General features: G+C 40.8%; 1 protein-coding gene across 2 annotated transcripts in view; it reads right to left on the bottom strand.

Annotated features, from left to right (window-relative positions):
• Nucleotides 1-20633, bottom strand: part of Col9a1 (collagen type IX alpha 1 chain) — an 80391-nt gene extending 59758 nt beyond the window's left edge. The window contains exons 1-7 of one of the 2 annotated variants that reach the window (XM_031368812.1): nt 20375-20633; nt 19906-19979; nt 18583-18660; nt 18336-18468; nt 11422-11818; nt 1307-1390; nt 534-554 (exon numbers count right to left, since the gene is read on the bottom strand). In XM_031368812.1, the coding sequence (XP_031224672.1) occupies nt 534-554; nt 1307-1390; nt 11422-11818; nt 18336-18468; nt 18583-18660; nt 19906-19979; nt 20375-20427 (840 nt within the window). In that variant the 5' untranslated portion in view covers nt 20428-20633. Of the gene's footprint in view, nt 1-533; nt 555-612; nt 866-1306; nt 1391-11421; nt 11819-18335; nt 18469-18582; nt 18661-19905; nt 19980-20374 lie in introns of those variants that run through there. The other variant, XM_031368813.1, reaches the window with a different exon arrangement.
• Between the last annotated feature and the right edge of the window lie 7209 nt (nt 20634-27842).

The following is a 27842-nucleotide window of genomic DNA, read 5'->3' as shown; positions in this document are numbered from 1 at the left end:
CCTGCCTGACTGCTTCACTTGGCCTTGCCAGGAGCCAGGGGACGAGGGGGGCGGGAGAAGTTGCTGGAGTTCTGTTGGGATCCAGGGCTGCAGGCTTCAGTCCTAAATCGCTAGCAGGATCTCCAGGTTTAGTGGTTTTTCTCCAGCGGCAGAAGGTGGAGAAAGCTCTCCTGAACTTTTGAGTGTGACCCGTGGTTGAGGGAAGAAGTAACCAACAAGAATAAACAGCAACATCAACGAAGATGTAGGCTAATATGTAAGCAGTAGGCTTGAATCATAGGCTACCCCGAGTACCGTGCCATTAGTGTTAGAGTCCAAGTAGAGAAATAGCCCATTTTTCCCACTTCGATGGCTCATCAGAGGCTCCCAATCAGACCCTACTTGCTAGAGGCGCTTCACGCTGCAGGGCTGCTGGCCCAAGAGCCCTGAGGGAGCTCCGTGGCTTCTCACACCCAGGACAGCTTCACCACCACCTACTTTTCCTGTCACATGCTTGGGAAACGGAGTGTTTTCATTTTTCCCCCACAGCTTACCTCCTCGGTGGTCTGGCTGGTCTGCAGACAAAAAAGATGAAGAGAAATAAGGTGCCCAGCAAACTCGCACACAACTTACTTGAGCAGCACACAAGCGGAGCCCAGACAGCATCAGTGACAACCCAAGTGCTCCTCGTCCCCAGGCAGCCCAGGCCATCCCTGTTGCTCTCCGCCAATCCTCTGGCCTGGCTCTGCAGCCTGATGCCCTCTAGACTTCTAGACCCCACCAAGTGCATAAAGTAGCACCTGGACCTCCAAATCCACCCCGGGTACTAGTTGCAAAGGTGCCTGGCCAAGGGGACCTGGGTTCCTTCTCTTTATGAATGGCCCTGGAGAGGGTCCTGGGGATTGGAGGAGAGCTAACAGGCCTGGGAGGAGGGATAGAATGACAACAGTCCCAGTTAACCCTTTCCTGGCAGCTGCACCAAGATCTAAAGGCACAGGGCTTCCTCCAGCCCGCCCTCATCAGTGTAGCCTCTGGCTGTCCCTAGAGCCTACCAAGGGTATGTACCCTACAGGGGAGCAGAACCCCCCAGTGCTCCTGCAGAGACACTTCAGAGTGGTAATGGTAAGCCACCAAAGGAAGTACCAGACACAGGTCTGCCAGTGGTGGTTCCTACAGCCAAGTTGCAAGAAGGACTGGTGTTTCTTTAATTCCAAGCTAGTCAGTAAAGCAAAGATCTACTCCAGGGAAAGAGATTCACAGAATACCTGCAGGTCATGACTAGACCTTGACTTAGGGAGAAGTGTTTGCAGGGGGTTCGAGGACTCACTGTGATTCTGACTGGCAGCTCATGACACGTTTCTCTCCTGGGTCTCAGGGGGTCACAATGGATCAGCATCCACTGGAGTTCAAACTGGCGAAAAACAATAGAGAGCAGGTTACAGGTTACGTACAAAGGAGTGTTGTTGTTGTTGTTTTTGTTGTTGTTGTTTGTTGTTGTCATTGTTGTTTAATATGGTCTATAATCCTTAACAGAATAGAAGCCCTTTGAACTTACTGTGCTCAGTGAAGCACAGCCCCTTACTTTTTCCTGAGTACATTCTAACAGAGATGGCTGGAAGCCTTCCCAAATTCCTCTGCGTTGATGGAAGATGCCTTCCTTGTGATTCACCCCAGAGTAGCCCTAACCTGGAAACAGACCACTGGCACTGACTTCTTCCTATTTCTGTTCTCACCGCAACCTCCAGAACTCAATGCTATTAAAATGTGGTACACAGAGAACAAGGAAGTGTCCAAAACACAAGCCAGGAAGTGTCAGCACATGCCATAGGAAGCAGGCCTACTCCCTCCATGAGAAATACTCATGCTAAAACTTCACCTGGGAGATTAGAGACAGACATAGCAAGAGGTCACCATAGAGACCACAAATGGAAGAAAGAAAATTTAGTCCTGAAGGAAACACCCTCCATGGAGCAGTAGAGAAATCTAGAACTTGACAGTGGTGGGAGGGGTGCTCAAATTTATTTAAATATTGGATACTATTGTTCATTATTTGAAGAGGGATAAACTTCCAAAGACTTAAAATCCAGTTCAAATAGCATCCAATACTCTCAGTAGGGTGTTAGGAGAGGAAAATTAAAGCAAGAAGGGAAACAGAGGGAGCCAAGAGTTATCAGGTCTAAATCTGAAGAAACCCTTGAATGGCAAGGCAAAGAGAACGTGCATATCCCACCAGAAGCCATGCTGGATCATCTTCTAGGGAGGCAGATTCCATGATATGCGATGGAAATTAGGTCTGTATTTTTTGGCCTTAGCAGGCAATTAGGTGACCAGGTCTCAAATCTAAATACTGCCACTTTCTTTCAGCCCACGGTGATTTCCATTCCTTCCCGCCTGCCAAATGGACCAGCTCTAGAAAGATATGAGCTGCACTTCTGCCAGCTCTAAAAACATATGAGATACAGGGCCAGGCATTGGTGGCACACGCCTTTAATCCCAGCACTTGGGAAGCAGAGGCAGGCAGATTTCTGAGTTCAAGGCCAGCCTGGTCTACAGAAAGAGTTCCAGGACAGCCAGGGCTACACAGAGAAACCATGGGGGGGTAGGGGGGTGGAAGATATGAGATACACTTCTGCCAACTCTAGAAAGATATGAGATACATGTTTGCCATTGCTGTGGACACCTCCGGAGTTGGTACTGGATAGAAAATGGATGCTGAGACATACCAAAACAAAGTTCTTCGTTTCTAATAAATGCAGGAAGAGTCAAGCCAAAGGTGAACATCTCTCTTAGAAGGGAACAAAAGAAACAAGAAGTTCAGTGAAATAAAAACCCTGAGCTGCTATCAGGGCATACTTTTTAAGATGGAAAATTATCTATAGGCTGTGGAGCACTGTGCTGTACTGACTTTACAGTAGAACACAGGCGTCCCTCAACAGATTCACCCAGCTACACAGCCTCTTAGAGTTAAATCATTTCAGCCAAATACTACTTTTACCAGACTCATCTTGTTTACTGGGAAGAAAAGAACTGTTTGAGTTTTATTTTAAATTGTAGTAGAAAGCCGGGTAGTGGTGAAGCATGCCTTTAATCCCAGCACTTGGGAGGCAGAGGCAGGGAGATTTCTGAGTTTGAGGCCAGCCTGATCTACAGAGTGAGTTCCAGGACAGCCAGGGCTATACAGAGAAACCCTGTCTCAAAAAAAAAAAAAAAAAAAAGCAGTAGAAGTTTTAAATGGAAGATAGAAATTGGAATAGGAATGAATTTTTACTTAATGACAGTGGAATACATGTCACCTAAGGCTGGGGTGACTGATAAAGTGAGACAAGGGAGTCAACTCATTACAGTAGGTCACATAGCTAGGAAAGGGCAGAGGATTTCTAAATTTTCCTAAATAATAATTTGTCTACTATACCTCCCAACATTTCTGACTAACGCACACTAGCTCCATAGTGTGTTGTGTTTCTGATACAGGTAACCAATGCATTTGCCAACTGAGCATCTATGTTAAAGAGGGATAGAAAAGAAAAGGAGAAATTAAAACTCAGTACACTCGCTCCTACTGTTTTCTAGAACCTCTCGAGCTGGACTAAGCAGCTTTCATTAGGATTCAAAACTATCCCCATCTTGTGTGCTCATTATAGAAACACACCTAGGAACATCCTCTAAAAATCAACAGCTGTGTCTCTACGCAGTGACAGATTCACATGTGTGACAACATAGCACATGGAAAAGAGAATTATCATTCCTTTTCCCCAATAACCACATAAGAACTTAACCAGAATTTGAAAAGATATATTCCTCATTACTAATCTTCAAAATAAAAGATGACTTCACTCAATTTTATTCACTAAATCTTGTGTGAACTGGCAATTCAAACTAGGTATTCACTATGGGTGCATGAAATTTCCATTTTGAAAAGTGATTCACCCTGATAAACATTAATTATATGGCTATCCAGGAAACCTAAATCCTTTGTTTAGATAGTTCATCAAAGTTACTTATTACAAATGTGAAGTACTTCATTAAGCTGTCACCTCAAAAAAATGTAATGCTCTCTGACTAAATTGGTGCATCCGATTAAATATGCAGAAAATGCAATTGTGGCACAAAAAAAAAAAATGGGGAAGTGAAATGTATTTCATCTGTGAATACAAGCTGGGCTATTCAAAGTACCACATAGATCAAGGGTTTCCGAACACATCTGCGTATTCCCATAAACACCACCTACGCACTAATAATCATCTATACAACAGCCATTTTTTGGCATGCAATGTGAATTTCAATTTGCATGCTAATTATTTTGAAGGAAGATTGGCAGAGTGCTTTTGTAAAAGTCACTTTCATTATACAGCTAAAGTGCTGATTTCCACATTTCTCATTTTCATACCTGGGATCCTTTTTGCTCTTTGAATATTCACTGACAAAATATATGTGACAAATATTTTAATTTACTCCTTCAGTCAACATGGTTTTAAAAAAAAAAAAATACCAGGATAAAGCAAACACTGTGGAAATGGTCTCTGAAAGCCAGGTAGTCCCCTCTCCACAGTCCACAGTCTATAAGGGGAGAAAAATGTGAGCCGAGAAACAGAATCTTCTAAAAATCTACTAAGTAGAGAACAATGCTTAATAGAACACAACAGGAAACACCATCTTTTCTACCTCCTTCGCTCAAGGAAAATGGACTGTTGTGAGTGGGAAGTCCTCAAATTTGTCCAGATTTGGCCATCTCTACAAACCTTAAGCCAACTTCATTTCTGAAGCTAGGGTAAGGCTCAGGGAATGCTATTAGTGTTGAGGCCCAGATCCCAACATTCTTGTCTTTGTTTTGCTGGGCCATTGAGAAAAATCAAGTATTTGAACACATCTCCAGATTACTTAGAATGGCACAAGTTTTGATTTTTATAAACTGAATTATTTTTATAATTTGGTAGTATTGAGCACCTAGGCTCATTTTTGCTATCAAGCTTGAATCTTCATTAAGCTGTCTAGTCAATGACAAATAGTATTTATGACCAGTAAAAAGTAAGAATACTTAATTTTTTTGTCCAGTCAATAACAACAACAACAATAAAATACAGAGGTCTCAGATTTTATCCTGATTTGCCACTTTTGATGAGTCATTGGCTTTTCCTGTCATCAAGAAGAAATCTCTGCAGATGACACTTGCTGGGAATGTTAACAGGAAACTCTGCACTGCCTCAGAATCAAGAGAAAGTGGCAAACATGGAGTTGGCACACTGAGAACATATTCATTTATTAAATTGTGTGCTTGAAGATAAATATTATTTAAGACTATATATGTGCTTTAAAAATGTGTTTAGCAATAAATACTAAAGCCCTTGAAATGGTAACATTTTTTTCTGGTAAAGCCATTATGTACCACGTCATATGTGAATAGGTCCAAACAGCAATTGCTATTTTCACAGAGAGATGAGAGGATAGAGAGGGTTCTAAGGAGAGGGAAGGGGACACACACAAGGGTTAGGCCTATGCAGGGGAGGACCCACATTAGCTGGGGCAGAGTACACAGAGGGGTTTTCTCAGTATGGACTCAAGAATTTCAATACTTTGGTTTTTTTCTTCTCTGGATAGATATGGTAAGAAGTGGGCGGATTTAGATGCTCATTTCATGAAGATTTGGTTGAGCACACATGCTTGATACTTCAGGCAGGGAGCTATTATAGGGGGCTTCAAGAAGTACTGCATGCTGAGCCATGACGATGCATCCTGAGGTATCTGCCAAATGGAACCAAATTCCTCTCCTCCATCGGTTCTGCTTTCTACTTCTCTTTATACAAAACTCAGAACACTGTCTTCCTCAGTCTCTAATTCCTCTCCTCACTTTCTCTTGAATCCTTTCCAACTAAGTTTTCATTCCAATGAGCCATGGGTATTTGATTCATTCACTGGTCTCTCAAACCAACAGCCAACTGTCAGTCTCTACCTCATGTGACCTATCCAGCCTTTGAAACACTTGTTACATCCACATTAAATAAGTCCTTCTCAACTCTTGAGACACAACAATCCCGTTTCACTTATCAGTCATACACTCTTCCTTTTTAAATAAATTTTCCACGTTGTGGCAATAATCCTTGCTCCCAGGAAGTAAGCCTTCAACACCACACTTAGGACTTGACTTCATGGCTTTCATAATACATAAACATAAACGTTCGCAACTTCCAGAGTTGGGCTCCTGGATGATCCTCCCCCTTAAGCTCCAAGAGCTCACACCTAATTGCCTGCCCAGCATCTTTTCTTAGATGCCGAATGATGTGGTCTCATCAGCTATTTCTCATGTCCTCTTCTAGTCATCAGGCAATACCAATACCTGTCCCTTGTCAGTGATATTCTCTCTTCCTGGGATCTTCCGCTCTAAGATATGTCCAGGCTCAGTTCGTTCAAGCTGTCTCAAAAGCGTTTACTTCTGAATGAGTCCCACTTCAACTTCCTACTTCGTTCTCCCTGGTAACATTTATGAGTTCCTGGTATACTCCTAACTATTCAGCCTCTCCCCAGAATGTAAGCTCCATTTGGGCATTAACTTTTGTGTTTCTTAGTCATATAAAATATGCCAGTAACTTAAAAATAGCTGTTGACTTAATGACAGAACACAAGAACTACACACTGCTTAAATCTCTAAAACTGTAACTTCTTACATTTCTCAAATACCAGAAGTGCTGATCATGACATCCAAACTTATTTTCCCAGGTTATTGTGCATGATATGTGCATTGTATTCATGTTTGTAGGTTAACATGACTCAATGCTACAGAGTAAAGAAGACAGATAGCTCTTCCATCCACAGTTCTGCCAGCTCTGGCATTTTTCTCTGAATCTGATGAAAAGAAATCAGAGCAAGGCATCAGAGATACACTCCTCAAGGCATCAAATTTGTCATGTTCTATGTTGATTTATTGGGAGTACACACAGGTAAAGAGAAGAAGGATTTGAGTTATATATGGAGAAAGTCACATAAACTTTCATCCTCCCTCAAACAAGACCAAACTCCCAACACGCATCCCTGAAAGGAGAGAAAGGCTAACTTTGTTTTCTAATAGAGCTGTACCAAATAAGTCTCCTAGGCAATCAGGCTGTCAACAAACACTAAAGAAGTTGTCATAAAATAGCATGCTTGTGTGGTAAGCTGCCAAGAAACTGTTTTGCAATGGGATAAATGGCATCCTAAAATACAGGCATGAGGAGAATAAGAAACTAGAAATTTATTGTTTTAAAGTCACAAGTAACAAACTTAAAAGACATGCATAGGGAAAAAAATATAAAATGCTCTGAGCCCAGTAAATAACTATAAATGATAAGAATGTGATTGAATTGTGGAACACATGAGCGCCCAGGAAAGCTTCTTTTTCCAATTTAGAAGAAACACAAGATAGGATAGATGGGCAAAGGCACAAATGGCCACAGTGTGAGTCTTTTAACATTGGTGATCCATCAAATGCCTAGGCTCCATTTTTATTATGCAGTGCTTATACCTACCTCTGATGGCTGATAATGCCTGCAGAAAGGACATTTTGCTTTTGGTTTACTTACTAAAGAAAAGCAAGTGTTGACCCCAAAACAAATATCTCATAAATAGAAAGTGTGGAAGATTAGAATTAACCCAATCATATTCAGAAAATACTTTTAAATAATATGCATCCCTTTCTGGTTTCGGACTATTTCATGTTATTATTTTTTTTTTTTACTTAAAAATTCTTAGGAAGTGACACAGTATCTGCTGTCTCTAAATTGAGGAACAGGTTTCCTATTAGTATGGCTTTTGTGCTGCTCATGATATATGCATATCAGTAGCCATCACCCTTTAAGACCTAGGTGGTGGAAGGCTTCAATAATTCCCAACAAATTCAGTTTTTTTAGGCAAACTGATGAAAACCCCAAGAAGATAAGCTATGAGGTAAAAACGGGGGGTGGGGGGGGTCTAGGGCAAAGCATGGGCACTTGAACTTTGAAGACTCATGTTGATTGCTTTAATTTTGAAGAATAGTGAATAATATAAGAAGTCTTTAAAAGTTTGAAAAGGGATGAATTGAATTGATTCTATGTGTGTGTGTATGTGTATGTGTGTATATACATATATGTGTACTTTTCGAATGAGAATCCATCTATCTCGAATGCCATTCCTTCTCCTCTCCAAGATCCCCCTCGGACACCACCTCCTTTTATAAGGCTCCTTGGCCCTTCCTCCTAACCCTTCTACCCTGACCTGAGTGAGGGCTTGCATGGCACATTTCTCCAATACCGTATCTCTGTTCAGGTTCCACCTCATTCTCCATGGCCTGGAGGAGGCAACAGCTCTTTTTTTTTTTTTTAAGGGGAAAGGCACACATTTTATGGGTATTCCTAACGTATAAGCACTCAAGGAAACTTTACTAGATAAATAAACAAGCAGGATTAATGTTTAGGGATACAATTTATACTCCTCAGTCTTCCTTTATTTCTTAACATTTATTTTATTTGTGCTACAGAATAAATTCTGAGGGGGAAAAACCCATACAAACCATAAATGCCTTTGAAATTAAGAATAAGGTCAACTACAAGGAAAGGTGTGTCCTTATATGTACCTTCCTTCCTTTTTTTCTTCCTTCTTTATTTTTATTTATTTTTTATTTTTTATTTTTTTGAGGTGGGATCTCACAGTGAAACCATGTTCTGACTTTAACTCACTATGTAAATGAGTCTGATCTCAAAATCACAGAGATCCTCCTGCCTCTGCCTCTCAAATGAACCACCTGCTTTCCCCCTAAAAGAAAGCTGGTTGGAATTAAAGAAAGGAAAGTAAATTACAATTTTAATACCTAATGCTGTTTCTTACAAGCCAGTAAACCTAGTTGAGATAGTTTATTTTACTGAGTCAGTAGAAATGGGTTTCTAACAAAATTGTTCTAAAGATTAGAAAATTAGATACAAGGGATTTTGAAAACTTCAAATTGTTACATTAAAGGCACCAAGATAGTTTTTTTAAAGAGTATATGGGCTTCTTTCTACTTTTCTTTTAGAGAAGGAAGAAAGAAGAGGAGGAAGAGGAAGGTAAAAGGGAGCAGAAGAGAAGCTGGAGGGGAAGGCAGAAGAAGTGGGCTACATTAGCAAAAGTTAAATTTGATATTGTCACGTCTTGAGTGGAGAGAGAATTTTTCTGGCCTATAGCTTTCATCCATTATCAATGCTATCAATGGCACCACACCACCCAACCACCATCCAATGTTGAACTTTATGGAGATTTGGGATCAGATCTCATTTGTTTGCAGGAAGGGGTCAAGAGTCTAGAATTGATCCTGGAAAGGAAAAGATGCTAGAAAATTGGCTGCATCCCTACACAACGAAATGACACAAACTTGTCTGCATTGTGCTGTGAGACTGGATTTATCAGAACATCTATAACCAGCTACCACATATATAGTAAAGTAATATTGAGGGTTTGTCTCTCTGGAACCAAAACAATTTACAGGCATCTTCACTAGCACCCAGAAAGCAGAATTCTATGATTTTGAAGGATTTTTAAGGTCAATGAATCCCTTTTTCAAACAACTGACACTCAACACATTTTCAAGACGCTAAGAACTCCTCTCTCTCACCCGAGTCCAGAAATCTCACCTGACATTGTAGAGGCTGTGTTCTCTGAAAACCACTTTAGGGTCATTGCAAAGTTACTGCTGCACAGAATTTGAGCATTTCACAACAGGGGCCACATCGGCTTTCTAACCCAGCCACTTGAAGTGCCATGACTCATTAGATGAAGAAATATTTTCTCGAGAGTCTACAAGCCAGAGCAGTAATGTGGCAGCTACAAATTGCTTCCTGCCTATCACAGAATATAGAAATTTCACACCAACTTTCACACCAATCATAGCTCTTCCTGTAAAAACAAGTTATTTGAACAATTCCATTACTGAGGTCCCCGATAACCTTTTTCCCCCAGAGAAGTTCACAGAAACAATTCAAAACCATTGTATCACCCTTACCACCATCTATGACCTAGGCTTTGTGACTAGAATGTTAGAGATCCATACAGTAGGAGAGATGGATTAGCATCAACAGTTTTTTTATATTGAATTTTATCCCCTTCTGTTTCCTTAAAAAAATCCTTGCCCTTTAAGGTTGTATTTTTTAAATTACTGTCCAAACGCTATAAAATATTCTTAAAGAATTGCTAGAAGGTACTATTTGATATAATAGTGGTGTCATTACAAAATTCTTTACTTCTATATCAATGGTTTATATCTACAGTGAAATAATGAATAGAGCTTTAAAATTCTTTACTTCAGGCAGGAGAGATTGCTCTATGGTTAAATGCCTGTGCTTTTGCCAAGGGTAGAAGTTTGGTCCCCAACACCCACATCAAGTGACTCACAATCATCTGCTCTAGCACAGGGGAATCCAATGTCCTCTTCTGGTCTCCAAGGACACCACACCCATGTGCACAGACAAAAATACAAAAAAATTAAAAGTAAAAATCTTTTTGACAATTATTTTCTTCTACCCTATTGCACAAAGCCTAGTTCTAAATAAATCCATATCACACCACCTATATAATTTTTATTCTTGCTCATCATATGACTTCCCAACTTTACTTCTTACCATCTTCAGTTATAATCCTTCACCCGCCTCCCATAAACACTCCATTTACATCCACACATTTTACTGAAATCAACTAGTCTCTAGACTGTTGAATATACCCTAATTAGTCCCTTAGTCATCTTTCATACAATCTTCCCTTCTTTTGCCAATTCAAATTCTTCCCTTTCAAAATGTATTGCTTCCAAAATCGTGGACTCCTTGACTAACTGTATTCATGATTTATCTCTAATCTTACTTTAAAATTTATAATTAATTGTAAATAGATGATACTAGTGCGGGTTTCCTTGTAAGTTGTCTCGATGACTTATGGATGCTCCAGGTGGGTGTATATTGCCTTCCAAGTTGGTCTTGACTTTACTATTATCTGCTTAACTAAAATTCTGTGTTCCACACAGCACTCAAAACTGCCAGTAAAAGTTTTTTTTAATGAGCAATGTATTTAATAAACTTTTCAAAGTCAATAACTATCCACTGTATGTACTATATACATTGTGTGCACTATATTCATTGTATGTACTATATCCATTGTATATACTATATTCATTATAAGCGCTATGTCCATTGTATACACTATATCTATTGTATTCACTATATCCATTGTATATACTATATTCATTAAAGCACTTTATCCATTGTATACACTATACTCATTGTATTCACTATCCATTGTATGCACTATATCCATTGCATATACTATATTCATTGTATGCACTATATCCATTGTATACACTATATTCATTGTATGCACTATAGCTGATGGTTAAAGATGTCTTGGGTGCTGACCTCTGGCCATGCACGTTTGTTTTCAATTACTTTTGTGGTAGTATCTTGTAATTTTTATACTTACAGGAACAGAAACCTGAGGATTGTCCACAAGTTTTCCCAGCACAGCAAAGCCATCAGCATCAATCTGGCCTCTCGGTTTTATAGGTAAGGAGTCGATCCTGGTGCAGTCAATAAAAAGAGTGGCACTTGTTCTTTCCACACCAATCATGAGCTTATGCCACCGGGAGTCAAACAAGGATGGTAAATTCAAGAAGGCCGCCGTTTGGAGACTCCCGTCCAGCCCCTTGTATGAAAATGCGACGGACTTTGTTTGGCCATTTATCTTCACGGCTACTTGCTCCCTCCCTGAGGAGTCCTGGATCTGCCAAATGTTCCAGTGCTTTTGAAGTGTACTTCCAGTCATCCGGAAAGTAGTTAAAAAGGAATATTCTTCAGGCAGTCCACTGGGATACAAATGCCTGAGAAGAGTTTGAAAATAATAAATATAAACCTTGTTTTCTGGGCTTATACATGTTTACCATTTTTCGGTGTTTATGTCATTTTGAATTCTAGTCCAGCAGAAAGGCTACAGTATGAAAAAACTATACAACATTTGTTCTTCTCCAGTTCAGTCACTCATATACACTGTGTTTCCACCTTAAAATTTAAATACACATTTTAAAAATACCTCCCTTATAGCTAATGAAGGTTATCAATAATATTTCCATTTGTTCTACCCAAAGAGCCACCATTCAGCAATGCCATCTCAGCCACAAAAACCACACTCTTGCAATGTTCTGGGCAACATTTCCTTCAAAAATTGAAAGCAGGTATTATTTAAAGTCTAAATGGACTCTGCTAGCTTATGAAAACCATTTAATTAAAGTGAGTTTTAATTTTTTACATATGTTAAAATTATTTGCTATTTTCATAATTGCGAGACCACTCTCAGGAATTGTATTCTAGACCCACAGAAACATTTTTTAAAATTGGTAGCCAGCTACAGCAAATTTATGTAAGGGCTTCTTGCCACTAAGGATGTGTTTCTCGAGGATTTGGGAGTATAATAGTGACGTAGCAGCTGGTCATGTATGATAGTGACGTAGCAGCTGGTCATTTTTTGTACATTCCTGAATGCATAAGGAGCAATGCAAAACCAACTCTTCCTTCTCCACTCCTACTCTATCATGCTTCGGTCTACCATGTAAGGTTGATGGTGTTGCCACCTCTTCACTGTAGTAAGTGGAAAACTCGAAGCAACAGAGACCCTAAGGCGGTCCTTATTTATAGAGCCTTATCTGCCCTTATCTGTAGATCTTGTCTTGAAGCAAGTTCTTAAAGAACGTCAGCTTTCAAAGTCTTCAAAGTTATTTCTTTACAATTTCTAAATATAGGAAAATTCCTCAACATGAAAGAAATGCCAAGAGAAGTAAATATCAGTGAGATGTGTTTGCTAACTAAGAAAATTGACAATCAGGCATTAAGACCCAAATTCCAAACCACCTTCGTTCAGGTAAAACTTTTGAATTTAGTTCCCTTCTGACAATGAGGAAAAGTGAGATAAGAAGAAAGATCCCAATGTGTATCAATTGCATAGATGGCATTTAGTGAATTGAAACATCATATGTATATATATGCACACCTATGCATACACACTTTTGTAAATGTATACAGAAGTTTTTCAAAACAAGGGGAAAAAAACTACCTAAAGTTTTCAATAATAGAACTAATGACATGACTCCAGATATTTCTTTTAAATATACTTTTAATTTCTCAATTTGTTTGTCACACTTCTTTTGATTTTATGTTTTTTTAATTCCAAAATAATCTCTAAAAAAGAAAATAAAGTTCTCATTTATAGATGTACTCATTTGCAATTCTCATAGAATACATCATTCTTAAATGTGCTGTCACATCAAGGATACCTGTGTGTACCTCTCTCTCCACACATATGAAAATCATCCATATTTTTATATAGATGTAACTATGACTAATATGTTAATAATCTTTTAGAGTAGACAAGTATGTTAGTAGGATAACAAAGGAAAATGCCTCATTGTTCATATGAATAAAATATACATATTTGTGTGTACCAAAGATTGTTAAATATCTCTGACTCCTAGTCCACAGAACAGGCAGCCTAATGTATTATTAAACACCTAAGATTTCATTCTTGAAAATATGCTATGCCTATCAATAAGCAAACCTATGCACATACATAATTTAAAAGAAGTTGTGTCTATAAATGATTTATTGTATCCCAATCTTCATGAAGTACCTTAAGTGGAGAACAATATGGGTTTGAGTAAGTCTTTGAACCTTGAAATATTTGTTTATGACCTTAATACTGAGAAAGCTAAAGTCTGTGCTACAAAACAAAGCAAGCATGACACATTTGTAAATGGTAGTTAAGAATGGGAAGCTATTATGCCTTTTAAAAAGAGTAAAAGAAAGCATAACTATGTCTCTTAATTCTTTATAATTATGAGGGTAAATAAGCAAAAATTATCATTATCTCACATTAGGTTTTTGTAGCATATTTTTTTCCATGATGATTCTTTGCCTTTTTTCACTGTCTTGGGGTCTATATTCTCCAGTACAAAAAGACTCATTAAAAAACAAGTGTCTCTGTTCCCTGAGAATGAGTCCAACCCTTCCTTCCTTGTCATCTAGCTTTTTCATGAGTAATTTAAAATGGAGGAAGCAAATTCCATAGTATATATGGACCACATTTTCACTATCTATTCCTCAGAAGGACATTTCCAAAAAAATGATTGTTTTTCCTGGCCATTGGGAAGAGCATGGCACTGAACACTAGTGAGCAAGATTCTGTCCTGTGGACATATACTGATGAGTGGTACAGCTGCATCATATGGCAGATCTACTCTTAGTTTGTTCAAGAAAAAAAATGAAACCATGAGAGTTCCAGGTAAATTATGAAACTAGACAATATTGTGAGTGAGGTGACCCAGACCCAGAAAAACTAAGGTCTTGGGCTCTCTTATTTGTGGTTCCTAGCTCTGAATCTCCAGATGTGAGTAGATCACCTCAAATAACTGCAAGAACCAGAAAAGTAAGAAAGGACCATGGTGATGGAAGGGAAAAAGGGTCTCCTGAGAAAGGGAGATGACATAACATGAGTGATGTGAAGGGGAGCTGGGGAAAACATTGAGGATATCTGGGGAGAGGGATAGAATAATACCATGGAAAGGAAAAACTAACACTAAAGAGCTTGACAAAACCATAGAGAATCACATTATAGAGAATCATACTACATTACTTTTACTTAAAATTACATAAAATATACTTACATAAAACTGGGAATAGTTCTACCTCAAGACCCAGCCATACCACTCCTAGACATATACCCAAAAGATGTTCTACCATTCCACAAAGATGCTTGCTCAACAATGTTCATAGCATCTTTTTTTGTAATAGCCAGAAACTGGAAGAAAAAAAAAAAACTAGATATCCCTCAGCTGGATAATGGATAAAGAAAATAATGGATAAAGAAAATGTGGCACATCTACACAAAGACATCATGAATTTTGCAGGCAAATGGATGTATCTTGAGAATACCATCCTGAATGAGGTAACCCAGTCCCAAAATGACGTGTACAGTATATACTCACTTCTAAATTAATATTAGCCATTAAATACAAGATACTCATGCTACACTCCACAGACCCAAAGAAGCTAAGCAAGAAGTCAGGCACAGTGAGGAAGCTGGAATCTCACTTAGAAGGGGGGATAAAATAGCCATAGGAGGCAGATGGAGGGAGGGAATTAGTGCCAGTCATGAGAAACCTCTTTTGAGACACTGGCTAGGGGAATCAGGAGATTTTTTAAACAGCATAGCTATTGGCAGTGCTCTCCATTTCATTCAAGAATTTGAAGGCCAGTCTCTATGGCTAAAGACACCACACACTTTAGACACAGAACCTGGAGGACTTAAGCTGTGTCCGACCTGGAAGTCTACTCGCTGAGGACTAGCTCCTGCAATATTCCAACACCCTAGGCAGGCTGCCTCAGAGAACAGTAGCCAATAGTCCTGTATAGCCGTGAAGCCTATGGACCAACAATGACCAGCATGGCAAAATATTTCAAAAGTGCAATAATGGCACTATCTATTGATGGCAACCAATTACCATCTAATTGGATTTAAGGCCTGCTTAATATGAGGGAATTTGTGCCTGGTACTGTAAATCTAGCCAACCACCCATGGCTGGTGAGGTCATGGAACCTTGAGAACTTATTGTTGACAATTTTCTAAACCAGTATACTTTCTAACTGCATTCAAAATGCACGTCCTTCCACCCACAGATGAATGTAGCTCTCATTCCTCATCAAAGAAGCCTAGTTTTTGAAGAAGAGGCCCTAACAGAAATTCACAACTAGTCACAATGCAAACAACTAGGTGCAGAGCACACAAAATGGATACATCTACAGAGCAACCCTACATGTAAGGTTCAGCAAGCCTCACGAAAGAGAGGCTGGGCACATTCTAAAAGCCAGAGGACCATGATAACTGCCAAGAGATGTGTCTTCTAAACAAGAAAGGTGCACCTTTGACATCCCAGCAATATGGTTGACTAAACGAGACCAATGACAACACCAGTTGACATGCCAGTGTGAATAGGAGAAATCTCACAAGGCCCTGCACTAGATGAAAAGCTAATTAATGACTGTGGAGAGAGAACCAACCTTTTCCCAAGGATGAGTAGTTCTTAACTGGCTACCAAGCAGCAGGCCCGTGTGTGTGTGTGTGTGTGTGTGTGTGTGTGTGTGTGTGTGTGTATACACAATCAACATTAAAGGGACTCATAAGGTTATATTTATATATTTAGATGTGTGTGTGTGTATGTGTGTGTACATAACAATTAAAGAATAAGAGTATATAAATTTGAGAGGGAGCAGGGAAGAAACAGGATTATGTTAAAGCAATGCTCTTTAAAATAAAAAATTTTTAAATAATCGGGCGGTGGTGGTACACACCTTTAATCCCAGCACTTGGGAGGCAGAGGCAGGCAGATTTCTGAGTTCGAGGCCAGCCTGGTCTACAGAGTGAGTTCCAGGACAGACAGGGCTATATGGAGAAACCCTGTCTCAAAAAACCAAAAATGTAAATAAATAAATAAATAAATAAATAAATAAATAAATAAATAAATAAAAATATCCTTAGTCATCAGGGAAATGCAAATCAAAACAACCCTGAGATTTCACCTCACACCAGTCAGAATGGCTAGGATAAAAAAAACTCAGGTGACAGCAGATACTGGTGAGGTTGTGGAGAAAGAGGAACACTCTTTCATTGCTGGTGGGACTGCAAGCTTGTACAACCACTCTGGAAATCAGTTTGGTTGTTCCTCAGAAAATTGGACATAGTACTACCTAAGGACCCAGCTATACCACTCCTGGGCATATACCCAGAAGATGCTCCAACATGTAATAAGGACACATGCTCCACTATGTTCATAGCAGCCATATTTATAATAGCTAGAAGCTGGAAGCAACCCAGATGTCCCTCAACAGATGAATAGATATAGAAAATGTGGTACATTTACATAATGGAGTACTACTTACCCATTAAAAACAATGACTTCACAAAATTCACAAGCAAATGGATGGAACTTGAGAATATCATCCTGAGTGAGGTGACTCAGTCACAGAGGAACAAACATAGTATGTACTCACTGATAAGTGGATATTACCCCCCAAATTTGGAATACCCAAGATTCAATTCATAGACCATATGAAGCCCAAGAAGAAGGAAGACCAAAGTGTGGATGCTTCAGTGCTTCTTAGAAGGGGGGACAAAATAGTCATAGGAGGAAATGTGGAGACAAAGTGTGGAGCAGAAACTGAAGGAAAGGCCATCCAGAGACTGCCCCACCTGGGGATCCAGCCTATATACAGTTTCCAAAACCGGACGTTATTGTGGATGCCGGGAAGTGCTTGCTGACAGGAGGCTGATATGGCTATCTCCTGAAAAGATCTGCCAGAGTCTGACAAATACATAGGAAGAAGCTCACAGCCAACCATTGGACTAAGCTCAGGGGTCCCCAGTGGAAGAGATGGAGAAGGGACTGAAGGAGCTAAGGGGGTTTGCAAAAGTGTCAACAGGCCAGACCCCCCGGAGCTCCCATGGTGCTGGCAGAAGATGGCCTTGTTGAACATCTGTGGGAGGAGAGGCTCTTGGACCTGAGAGTGTTCAACACCCAAGTGTAGGGGAATGCCAGGGCAGGAGAATGGGAGTGGGTAGGTGGGGGAACACCCTCATAGAGGCAGGAGGAGGGGGGTATGGGATAGGGGTTCCTGAAGGAGAGACCTGAAAAGGGGAAAGCATTTGAAATGTAAATAAAGAAAATACCCAAGAAATTTTTTGAAAAAAATGAAGAAAAAAATAATTCATTAAGGAGAAGGCTTGTTTTGTTTGTCTGGCATCATCCAGGAGGAAAACCACATGGGTGGTTCTCTTTCAGCACCAGGACACTTGAACAGCTCCACTGTGGGCCTTCAAACCACACTGCGGCTTCAAGTTAAATTTATGTTTTACTTCTGGTGCTGCTCACAGAGAGTCCTTTCAGTCAAAACCAGACAAATTACAGAAAAACAGAAAGCAAACTTGTAAGAACATGTCCTGAATTGATGTATAATAGTCTCAGAGGTGTTTTTATTCCTGGAATGGAAAGTACATTGCAAACCTAACGTGAAGAGAGGTATTTGGGTGCTAATGATTGATAGGTGAACACATTCTTTTTTGGTTTTTATTTTATTTTAGCAGTTCTGGTGATTTAATGCATTGGAATTAAGTGATCTACTACTGAGCTGTATTCCAAGGCCTTTATCTTAAAGTAAAATAATCCAAGATATCCCAAACAGTTAAACAAAACAAAACAAAAAACAAACAAACAAAAAAAACCTTTGACATTGCATAGCTGTAAACATTTCTAAACACACTTAAGGAAGGTAATTAGAGTCTTTCTGATAGGTTACCTTGTTGGAATCCTGAAGTCTACATTACTTCCCAGCTTGTAAGCCACTTGTAATGCTGTGGATCCCACCACCCTCTGGATAGTCCTTCGAGATGCAGCCTTCTCAATTTGGAACTGAGAGATCAGGTCAAACCCTACAGAAAGAGAATAGAAAAAGGAGAAGTTGAAAGTGAGACTGGTTCTATCCTTTTCCAAAGTGAACTCTATGTGGGAAGCTTGCATTTCCAGGATGATACAGCGCTACTTGCCTGGTAAGTCATCTTGGCCAATTCTGATCTTGGGACACAGTTCACTTCCACCATTAGAAATGGAATTGGCAGGAAATCCTGTAAAAGCAATAATACTGTGTCATCCAGTCCATCCACTACAAGATGACGACCATTAATTTGATATTAAATAACATTAAAATAATTTTAATAACCAAGCAACTGCTTAAAACACAATGTTATACTAGCTCACTTATAAGCCATTTATTTGTCTTGAACTCAATGCCTCATGGTCAGAATCCATTGACCTTCGGCTTCTCCAGGAAGGGATGCAAGGCGTGGAACTAGAGAACTGATTTATGATGGAGGAATGTTCCCACCTGGAGGGGTTGGGGATTTGTTCCATTTGAAACCAGAGCTGCACAGTGTCCTGGATGGCATGGGGTCAGAAGCCTGTTTGGAAAACTTCTGGTGGTTTGGGCTAGAAATATTCCTTAAATACCAGCAACTCTAAATTTACAATGGCATTTTACAGAGTCAGCCTTGAACCACTTCAATGAGGCTCCAAGACAAGTGTAACTCTTGGGAAATTGTCACCATCAGAGATGAGTTCTTAGAACTGTCAGATGCTCTCCTGCCTTGATAGGACTCTTAGACTTCACACACATACACAGAGAGAGAAAGAGAAAGAGAAAGAAAGAGAGAGAGAGAGAGAGAGAGAGAGACAGAAATGCAGACAGAGAGACAGAGAGACAGAGACAGAGACAGAGAGAGACACAGAGAGAGAGACAGAGAGACAGAGGCAGAGACAGAGAGACAGAGAGAGGCAGAGACAGAGACAGAGAGAGAGAGGGAGACAGAGAGACAGACAGAGACAGAGACAGAGAGACAGAGATGGAGACAGAGAGACAGACAGAGAGACAGAGAGGAAAGAGAGAGCGCACTTCAGTACATAGCTGAGTTTTGCCCTATCCATTAAAGTACATCAAATACTTTCTTTTTATCCTCCTGACTCCAATGTTTTGGGAAAATCCATCCATCTACCCATCCATACATCCATGTAGTCCCTCAATATTTATCATTCACCATCTGAAAGAAGCACCATGTCTAGCCCTAGGAAAAAAAAAAAAACACAGCTATCCTTCCTGCCTACCAGCTTACAGTTGAGACGCCCTTTCTAGGCTCAGCATTGAGCATAGAACCAACCATCCAAACATCCCCCCCCGCAATGCAAATCAAAGAGGGAAATCGTGAAGGACTGTTGGAAGCACACAGTCTTCACTCAACCATAGCCCTGCCTCATCACAGTCCTGCCTGCTTCTGGTGGCAAGAGATACTTCACACTTCCTAAACCATAGCTCTTACTTGCGCGACGCTTAGGAGTTGCAGATACCCACGGTCCCAGAAAACTGCATACAAGGAAGACAACTGGAATTTTCCTGAAGAAGAGAGAGAGAGAGAGAAAATGATCCAAACAGGAATCTCTTCCCATGGAAGTGCTTTCATCTTTTAAACCTGCCAAATCTGGCTGATGGAGACAGCCAAATCTCAAGGCATATTGCTGCCTTTATTTACATTTTGAAAGCTCACTTAGGAATTCTTCGAATAAACACATTCCTGCCTTGGTTTCGCACCATCTCACTTTCTACACTCCCTTGACTCTGCTTTCTTTTATCTTTGGTTTTTGCCTCTTCTTTTGCTATTTCAGATGCTTATATACCTGCTCTACAATCTCATCTGCCTTTCCCCTCGGTTCTCACCGTCTCTCACCTTCCCTTATGCTACCCCTACTGCAAAAATCCTCACCCATCTCCCTCCAGAGGCATGGGCTTACCAGAGGCTCTTCATTTTCCCAGAGGGTGCTCTGTGATTTATAGGAGTTACCATGAAGGGGCTGGAGGGGAGTCCCTACTCCCCAAGACCCCTTCTCTATCCTTCTCGGACTCCGAGTTTTGGCCCCAAGCTTGAGCCTTCTTGCCCCTTTCAGGGCTAAGAGCAAAAAGAGTGAATCAGAGGCATGTAATAACTCTTTAAGCTGAAGCAAAAGAAAGGGGTGGGGAGAGACAGCCTGTAAGCCCAGGCCCAGCCAGGGGTGTGCCTGGCTCAAAGCTAACAAGGTTACACTGAAGGAGGGGTTGAGTGGGAAAAGCCTTGCTGAGAAAAAAAAAAAAAAAACCAGGATGTGGGGAATTTCACCAGAAAAATGCAACAAGCAGCTATAGGAATACAGTGAGGGCTTTTAGAACAGCTATAGGGCACAGTAGAGGCTTTGAGAGCTGTTACAAGGGCACAGTGGAGGCTTTTAGTGGCCACGGGATCCAGCAAAGAGCCGTCTATTCTGAGGCAAAAGTATGGGGGCTCACCAGAGACTTGCCACCTAGTCAACCCAGGTTTAAATCCATTTCTTCTGCCTTAGCAGCTATATGAACTTGAGCAACGTAATTAGCCTCCCTGTATCCAACCACCTTATCTGTAAAACCGGACCAAGGCAATTCCTTAACAGCAGTTCCTGGGGGAAATCAAATGAGATTGGCAAAGATAAAAGACCTCATGCCAAACCCATCGCCAGCATCCTTATCCTGATAACAAGTCACTGTGTGCTTCTCTCTCTTGTCCACGCCTGCAGCTTTAGTAGCATACTAGTCTCACAGCCACCAGTGAAGTTAGACTACACATCCTTATTCGCTTGATGAGAGAACTAAAGTACAGACCCAGGTAACTCTCCCAGTGTCACCACAGCACTCGTCTACTTCAGTTGTGTCTGGATGACAGGCCTAAAAACCTGAACACGGACCTGAGGCATACACTTCAAAAGGAGTCAGTCTCCTGAGGTAGTCAGTCGCTGACATCGCCTAGCTCAGGTATGTTCTAGATTGGTCTCTGCTAAAGTCTGTGGAGAGATCTGCATGCTTTCTTTATTCAGGCATAAAGGTGCCCTAAGAAATACTTCGTTATTAGCTAAACTGAGATTAAACATTATTTCCTGGCCTCCACAGTGTTTCAATAATCCTAAATTGATTTCCCAGCTGTAATTAGATTGGAATCTTTACACAGAAGCTGTCTTACCAGACAGGGTGTCTCAAGAGTTAGAGATAGCAGTTAGGCACTTATTATCAGAGCAGACTCACACAAGGCAGAATTGTTTTACTAACCAGAGAGAAGTTTTAGGGCTTCTGTCCCTAATTATCTTTGTTACAGCCAAGAAATGCTAGTATGCAACCTTCAGCTGCTTGCTTCAGACAGACCCAGAGAATTTATCTTGGGGCTACCAAAAGAGCCCAAGAAGGACACCACTGCTCCTCCGCCTTGCACCTGGCTGCTTGTTCTCACTGACCTTGATGTAGCCGTCTCCTGCCTACGTGACTTCTGTCGTTTGCCCTATTTTCTGTATACTATATAAGCTTGATTTTCACTTTGTACAAATTGCATTCAGATAACACACTCCCTTGTGCTGTGTCTGTTTGTCACTCGCCGAATTCTTTGCCCACCAGGCCAGAACTTTTATCACACTGCCGAACAAGGGGTCCCCGAAGCAACCCAGTCCCTGGCATCCCAGAGCTCCATTGCTGCTCTCCATTGTGAGTCAGCTCTCCAACTCACCATGGGAAATTCTGATGTGATATGACCTCAAGCCTTTTAATTGTTTGCTCTCAATCTCTGAGATTTATAGTCTGAGATTAAATATGCCAGGGAGAGCACGACACATTCTTTTCCATAAACAACCAGAGAGTGAATTACTAGGTACCCACACCACTGACACGCGAGTACAGACTTCCTCCTGAACCTGAGCACTCCTCAGGAGCAGCAGGACTCCCGGCCCTGTCTGGCAAGCACAGGGTGCCCTGATTCCGGTTCCATCTTGGAGGCTACAAATGTTGGAGGAGTGCTGGCACTCAGAGTCAGGTGGGGCCAATCATCTCCGTAAATCATGGTGCCTAATAGTTTTGAGGTTTGCTTCCTTAAATTATTTTCACGTTTTTGACTCATTACATTTTTATTTTATTTTATTTTATTTATTTTTGGTGTTTGTATGTGTATACGTGTTTTTACATGTGTTTGGGGAATGGGGTACATATATAGGACCCTGAAGAGGCTCAAAATTGACATTGAGTATCTTCTTCCATTATTCGCCACTTGATTTAAGGAGGCATGGTCTCTCACTGAACCCAGCGCTCACTGGAGATCTGTCTCTCCCCTCCCCCCACCCCCGCTGAGATTACAGGTAGCTACCAGGTCTGCCTCTCTATTACAGGAGTTCCAGGATCCAAACTCTGGCCCTCAGACTTGTGAGGCAATAGCATCACCCACTGAGCTATCTCCCAATACCTTGCCTGTTATTTCAATAAAGTCTTTCTTACTTTGGCCTCTGACAGCTTGCTGGAGAGTCTCTGGTTGGACCTTGACCAGGTTCTCTTTCTATGGTTTTGTTTTCTCTAGCCTACTCATTTTGGGAGTCTGGGACGTGAAGTCCCCTCTCCCTCCCAGAGAGGGACATTCATTTCTTCTTATTGTGTGGTGCTGTCCACAAGGCACCGCTCTCTATCAAAATTCCCAATCTCTGGGGCAGCTGCCCTGGCTCAGAACAACGAATGGCCTGAGACCTGCTTATTTGTTTAAGCTAGTTGAAGTTTATGTAAAACGAAAGACATGCCTCTGGGGAGCTTCCTAATGGCCTGAAATTATGGGAAACAAGCCAGCCGTAGATCTGCAGAGAGAAAGGCATTTTCCAAAAGGAGTTTCTTTCTATACAAGCTCTGTGTTTTGTGATCTGTAAGAAAGAAGAAAGGCAGTTTTCCTGTACACGTAGGTGTTTCAGAAATCCTTCAAAGGCTTTGAGAGAACTCACCTTCATGTTTGCCCCTTCCCAAGCCACTTTGAAGAATTCTTTACAACTAAAAGAAGAAAGCAGGGGAACGGGCCGCTAAATAAAAGATAAGAGAATGGAGAGGAAACTGAGCTCATAAGTGACAAGGCTCTGGCCAGGCTGGCTGTTTATTTTAAATAGTGAATAACAAGCTTACCGTTCTATTAAGGCAAAAATGTAAATCCTGGGAAAACAAAGCTATATACAACCTTTAAAGATGCTTTTGTCTGCCCCATCCATCTTAGCTGTTATACTTCTTAACGTGACATTAAATTCTCACAGGAAGAAGGAACAAGCTCCACACTCTATCCACTCTATCCTTGAAACTATAACCTGAAGTCTAAGGGCCCTTTTTTTGTGTGGGATTTTGCACATGACTGCGGTTACCTGCAGAGGCCAGAAGAGGGCATCAGGTCCCCCGAGCTGGTATTCCAGGCATCTGTGATCCAACAACCAACCTCTGCAAGAGTGGTAAGTGCTCTTAACCACTGAGCTAATCTTGCCAGACTCAGTTTTGCTTTGCTTTTGTTTTTATTTTTGTTGCTAACACTGTTCACACACACACACACACACACACACACACACACACACACTTTACCTAACTACTCATCCCTGAAAAGCCGATCGAAAGGAAAACTTGTCATTCACAACAGATCATAAATTCATTAAGAAAACATGACATTTCAACTAATCAATTTTATATAGAACAATTATTTTTGCACCCTTCTTAACTCTCCACCATGTACACAAAGATCCTATAGTGTATATATGTACACTATCTTTCCTCGACTATACATCAAAATGATTTATTCCTTATAACTTAAATTAGGGATCATGGTCACAGCCACCTTTCTTGAACATCTATTTTCTTTCATTTGTTTTTTCAAGCATCCAATACATACTTATGGACTAACTGTATCACCAAATATACTAGTAGCTGAGGAGACAAGAAAAAGCACAAATAACCACATGCCTGCCCTGAGGAAAGTCACAGTGTAGCTGGGAATGAAAAGCTACTTACATCACTGAGAATAAACATGACTGTCAACAAGGATGAACTCAGTCCAAAGGCATGGGGAAATCTTTCATCCAGGAGATGAAATCTGAAAAGATGATTAGAAGCCTCCCAAGAGACTGGGGAAGACCAGTACAATCTTGGGCAGAGAAAGCAGATTAGATTATAGAGGGAGAAGCCACACGTGGGGAATGACCAGCTGAGCTTAGAAACAGTTTGGTAGTTAGTCAGTCATGGCCCTCCTACTTCGAACCCAAAATTCAACTCTGCAGTTACAGCACAGACTGACCAGATCTCTGCCTCCTCCAGCTTTCTCATGGATGGGAAGACAGACACTAACCACCTTTATAAAACAATTTCGGTCAGAACTTTAATTAAAACTATTTGGGAAATATTTGCTAGAGAGAGGTGTGAAGACTGGTCTAAATGGAGGGGGCCAGAGAAGGCTACTCTGAGAGGATTGATGTTAGCGTAGACTGGATGAAAATGAAGGGGTAAGATTGATTAAGTAGGTTGGACCGGGAGGAATGGAGGGATGGAGGGATGGAAGAATGGGGGGCACAGAGAAAATATATTCTTGGTTTTGAGTTTGAACAACTAAATATATGGAAAGTTTTTAATGAAAGATCCAATAGGAGGAACTTGGTGAGGGATCCTGAATGATACTAAGGAGTTTAGACTTGGTTCTGGTTGTCATGGAAACTACCATAAGTCTTTGGGCACCCAGTGACACGGTCAGGCATGTCTTTGGAAGGGATTCCAGTGTTGCTTGAAGGATGGTAGAGACCCATTTGAACAGCTTATACACATGCGCAAAACTAAAGCAAAAGGTTTCAGAAAATGACACTTATGCATGTAAATGTGCCATACTCTATTTTCTGATTCATTTCCTATTTCCTTTTCTAATAAATATGACCAGCTCAATATATTGATGTCAGAACCAGTAATGAGTTGTAAGTCATGGTTAGATAAAACACTGGATTGGAACGCAGTAGATGCAATGACACAGGACTTGGGGTATCACACAAAATTCACCGAACAGTGGGGCAAGTTCCTTAGTTTCCACACTAGTGTATGTTTTTCTTTTAAATGTGATTTTGAATTGAGTACTGATAGCCTGATGACAATAATTAAAGATGTTGTAACCACCGCATTCTATTACTTTATAGTTTCAAGTAAACAGGAGTGTTTTAACCAGCTTCTTAATGGAATCGAGTTTGAAGCTTTATTTCTCTGCCTTTGCTTTCAGTGTGAAAGATCCAGAGCGCCTGGTAGCACGTGTGAGTTGTGTGAGGGTGCTGTAAATTAGCCACAGCTAGAGCCTGAAATTCATCACAGAAATCTCTGGCTGAGATGCTGATTAACAATCAGAGAGTTGCAAAAACTAAGACTCCCACTGTCCTGCGTTGGGTTCAGCTTTACTGTAAAGAAATTCCACCCTGATCAGAGGTCTATTTTATATCTGCTTATTTTTGGTTCTGTGAGCATAATTGTAGCCTAATCATCTAGACTCAGAGCAGCAAACAGCCCTGTGGTATACTCATCTCTCTGTGCAATCGCTCACAAATATATGTGCTCTCACAGTGAAACAATAACGCCAGAGACATGGCAATGTTGACCTGGCCAACCCCAAAAGCTTTTCAGGGTATTATTTTTGCTTCTTCTAAAATATGCTCATTTCCAGTTCTCCGAGGAAGAGAAAAATCAATCGACCACCCAACAGAGCACACAAGCTTCAGGGAGCTGTTGCTGTATTTGCTGCCTGCGGGTCTCCAAGTTTACAGCAGCTGGTTCGCGTCCTGAGACTCATTTGCTTTCCTCCAAATCATGCAGACTGGCCCATCAGCATGGTTCTCTGTGTACTGGCAGGGCTTCTTTTCTAACAGTGGAGCCAAAAGCTACATTCGAATCAGCCACCAGGATGCTTAAAACAGATTGCTGGACTCCAGCCCCAGAAGATTTAAGACAGGTCCAAAAATTTGCATTCTAACAAGCTCCGAAATGTTGCTGCTGCTATTACTGGTAATGCTGCTGCTGGTGGTCACCCACTAAAAGTCTCTGCTTGTTCAGGTCATGTTTACAACTCCTTTAAGCTCATCTCCTTTGTCACTACAGGTACTGCCTTGCAGGCTATAAGTATATAATAATTATTTGCTAAATAAGATTTTGGAGTAATTATCAGTTTAACCCATAAGCCTTCTTGAGACCCTTGGAGCTAGTGTAAAGCAATACATTCCTTGCAAGACTCTGTTGACTGCCATTGGATCCTATTTCCCTAACTGGGCCAACTTGTCTGGCCTCAGTGGGAGAGGATGTGCCTAATCCTGCAGTGACTTGGTGTGCCAAGGGGAGTTGGGACCCAGGGAGGCCTCCCCTTCTCCAAGGAGGAGAGAGGGAGAGGGAGGCTGTGTAAGAGAGGCACTGGGAGGAGACAGGGAAGCTGGGCTCCGGATATAAAGTGAATGAATGGATAGATAGATAGATAGATAGATAGAAAAATATAGAAACCACAAGAGTGTAATAAATGAATTAATTACATATACATATATAGATACAGACATGGATACATATATATATGTATATATATATATATATATATATATATATCAGAATAAAATATAAACACCTATGTCTCCTCTTTACCCTATCATCATTCACCAACTCAGTGCTATTAATAATAAAATTGAGCTCCTTACAGGCTAACCTCCATTAATAAAACATAAAACGATCACTAATCCTGAAATTCCTTCCTCTTTTAGGAGAAACCTTGAACACGTTCCCTTATGTTGGGTCCCATGGCATCATAGCTATTTCAGTACTTTCTGCTTGGTAGGAAGATGCTCTCTCTCTACACTAGGTGGCAGTGTGATTCTGAAATCTGAAACCTTAGCTAAGGAAACTGAGACCTTGATTTCCCATTACTTAGTAGAAAACTGATTTTATGCAAATGTGCCGTTCTTTGTTATTTTCCGTGTGTAGAAAGTAAAGTGCTATAATTGATTCCGTTTTGGGGCTGCTCTCAAGATAGATGCGCAAATACAATGCACTCTGATTGTTCACAAGAGCCTGTTAGAGAGCAACAAAAACGAACAACTAAAAATCAACTCTGCCCCAGTACATTAGCCATGTGTGTTCTGCTCAGTAACCTCCACCAAGGTGAGCCTTCTAGCTAGAAAAGGCAACCCTTAGGAGCGAGCGTGGAAGACACACAGTTTAGCTGGCTAACCCTTAGGAGTGAGCGTGGAAGGCGCACACTTTAGCTCGCTAGAAACTTTGCTTTGCAGCTGCAAGAGGAATTAGCATCTCTGGCTCGGTTTACTTATTTGTAAGCTAATAATAAAATAATGTAACATAATAATAAAAAATAAAAATAACATGCCAGGTAGTGATGGTTCATACCTTTAATCCCAGCACTTGGGAGGC

The sequence above is a fragment of the Mastomys coucha genome, unplaced genomic scaffold, assembly GCF_008632895.1.
Source record: "Mastomys coucha isolate ucsf_1 unplaced genomic scaffold, UCSF_Mcou_1 pScaffold14, whole genome shotgun sequence".
NCBI classification, from domain to species: domain Eukaryota; kingdom Metazoa; phylum Chordata; class Mammalia; order Rodentia; family Muridae; genus Mastomys; species Mastomys coucha.
The sequence above is the reverse complement of the archived record's forward strand: the minus strand, read 5'-3'. Positions and strand labels throughout refer to the sequence as shown.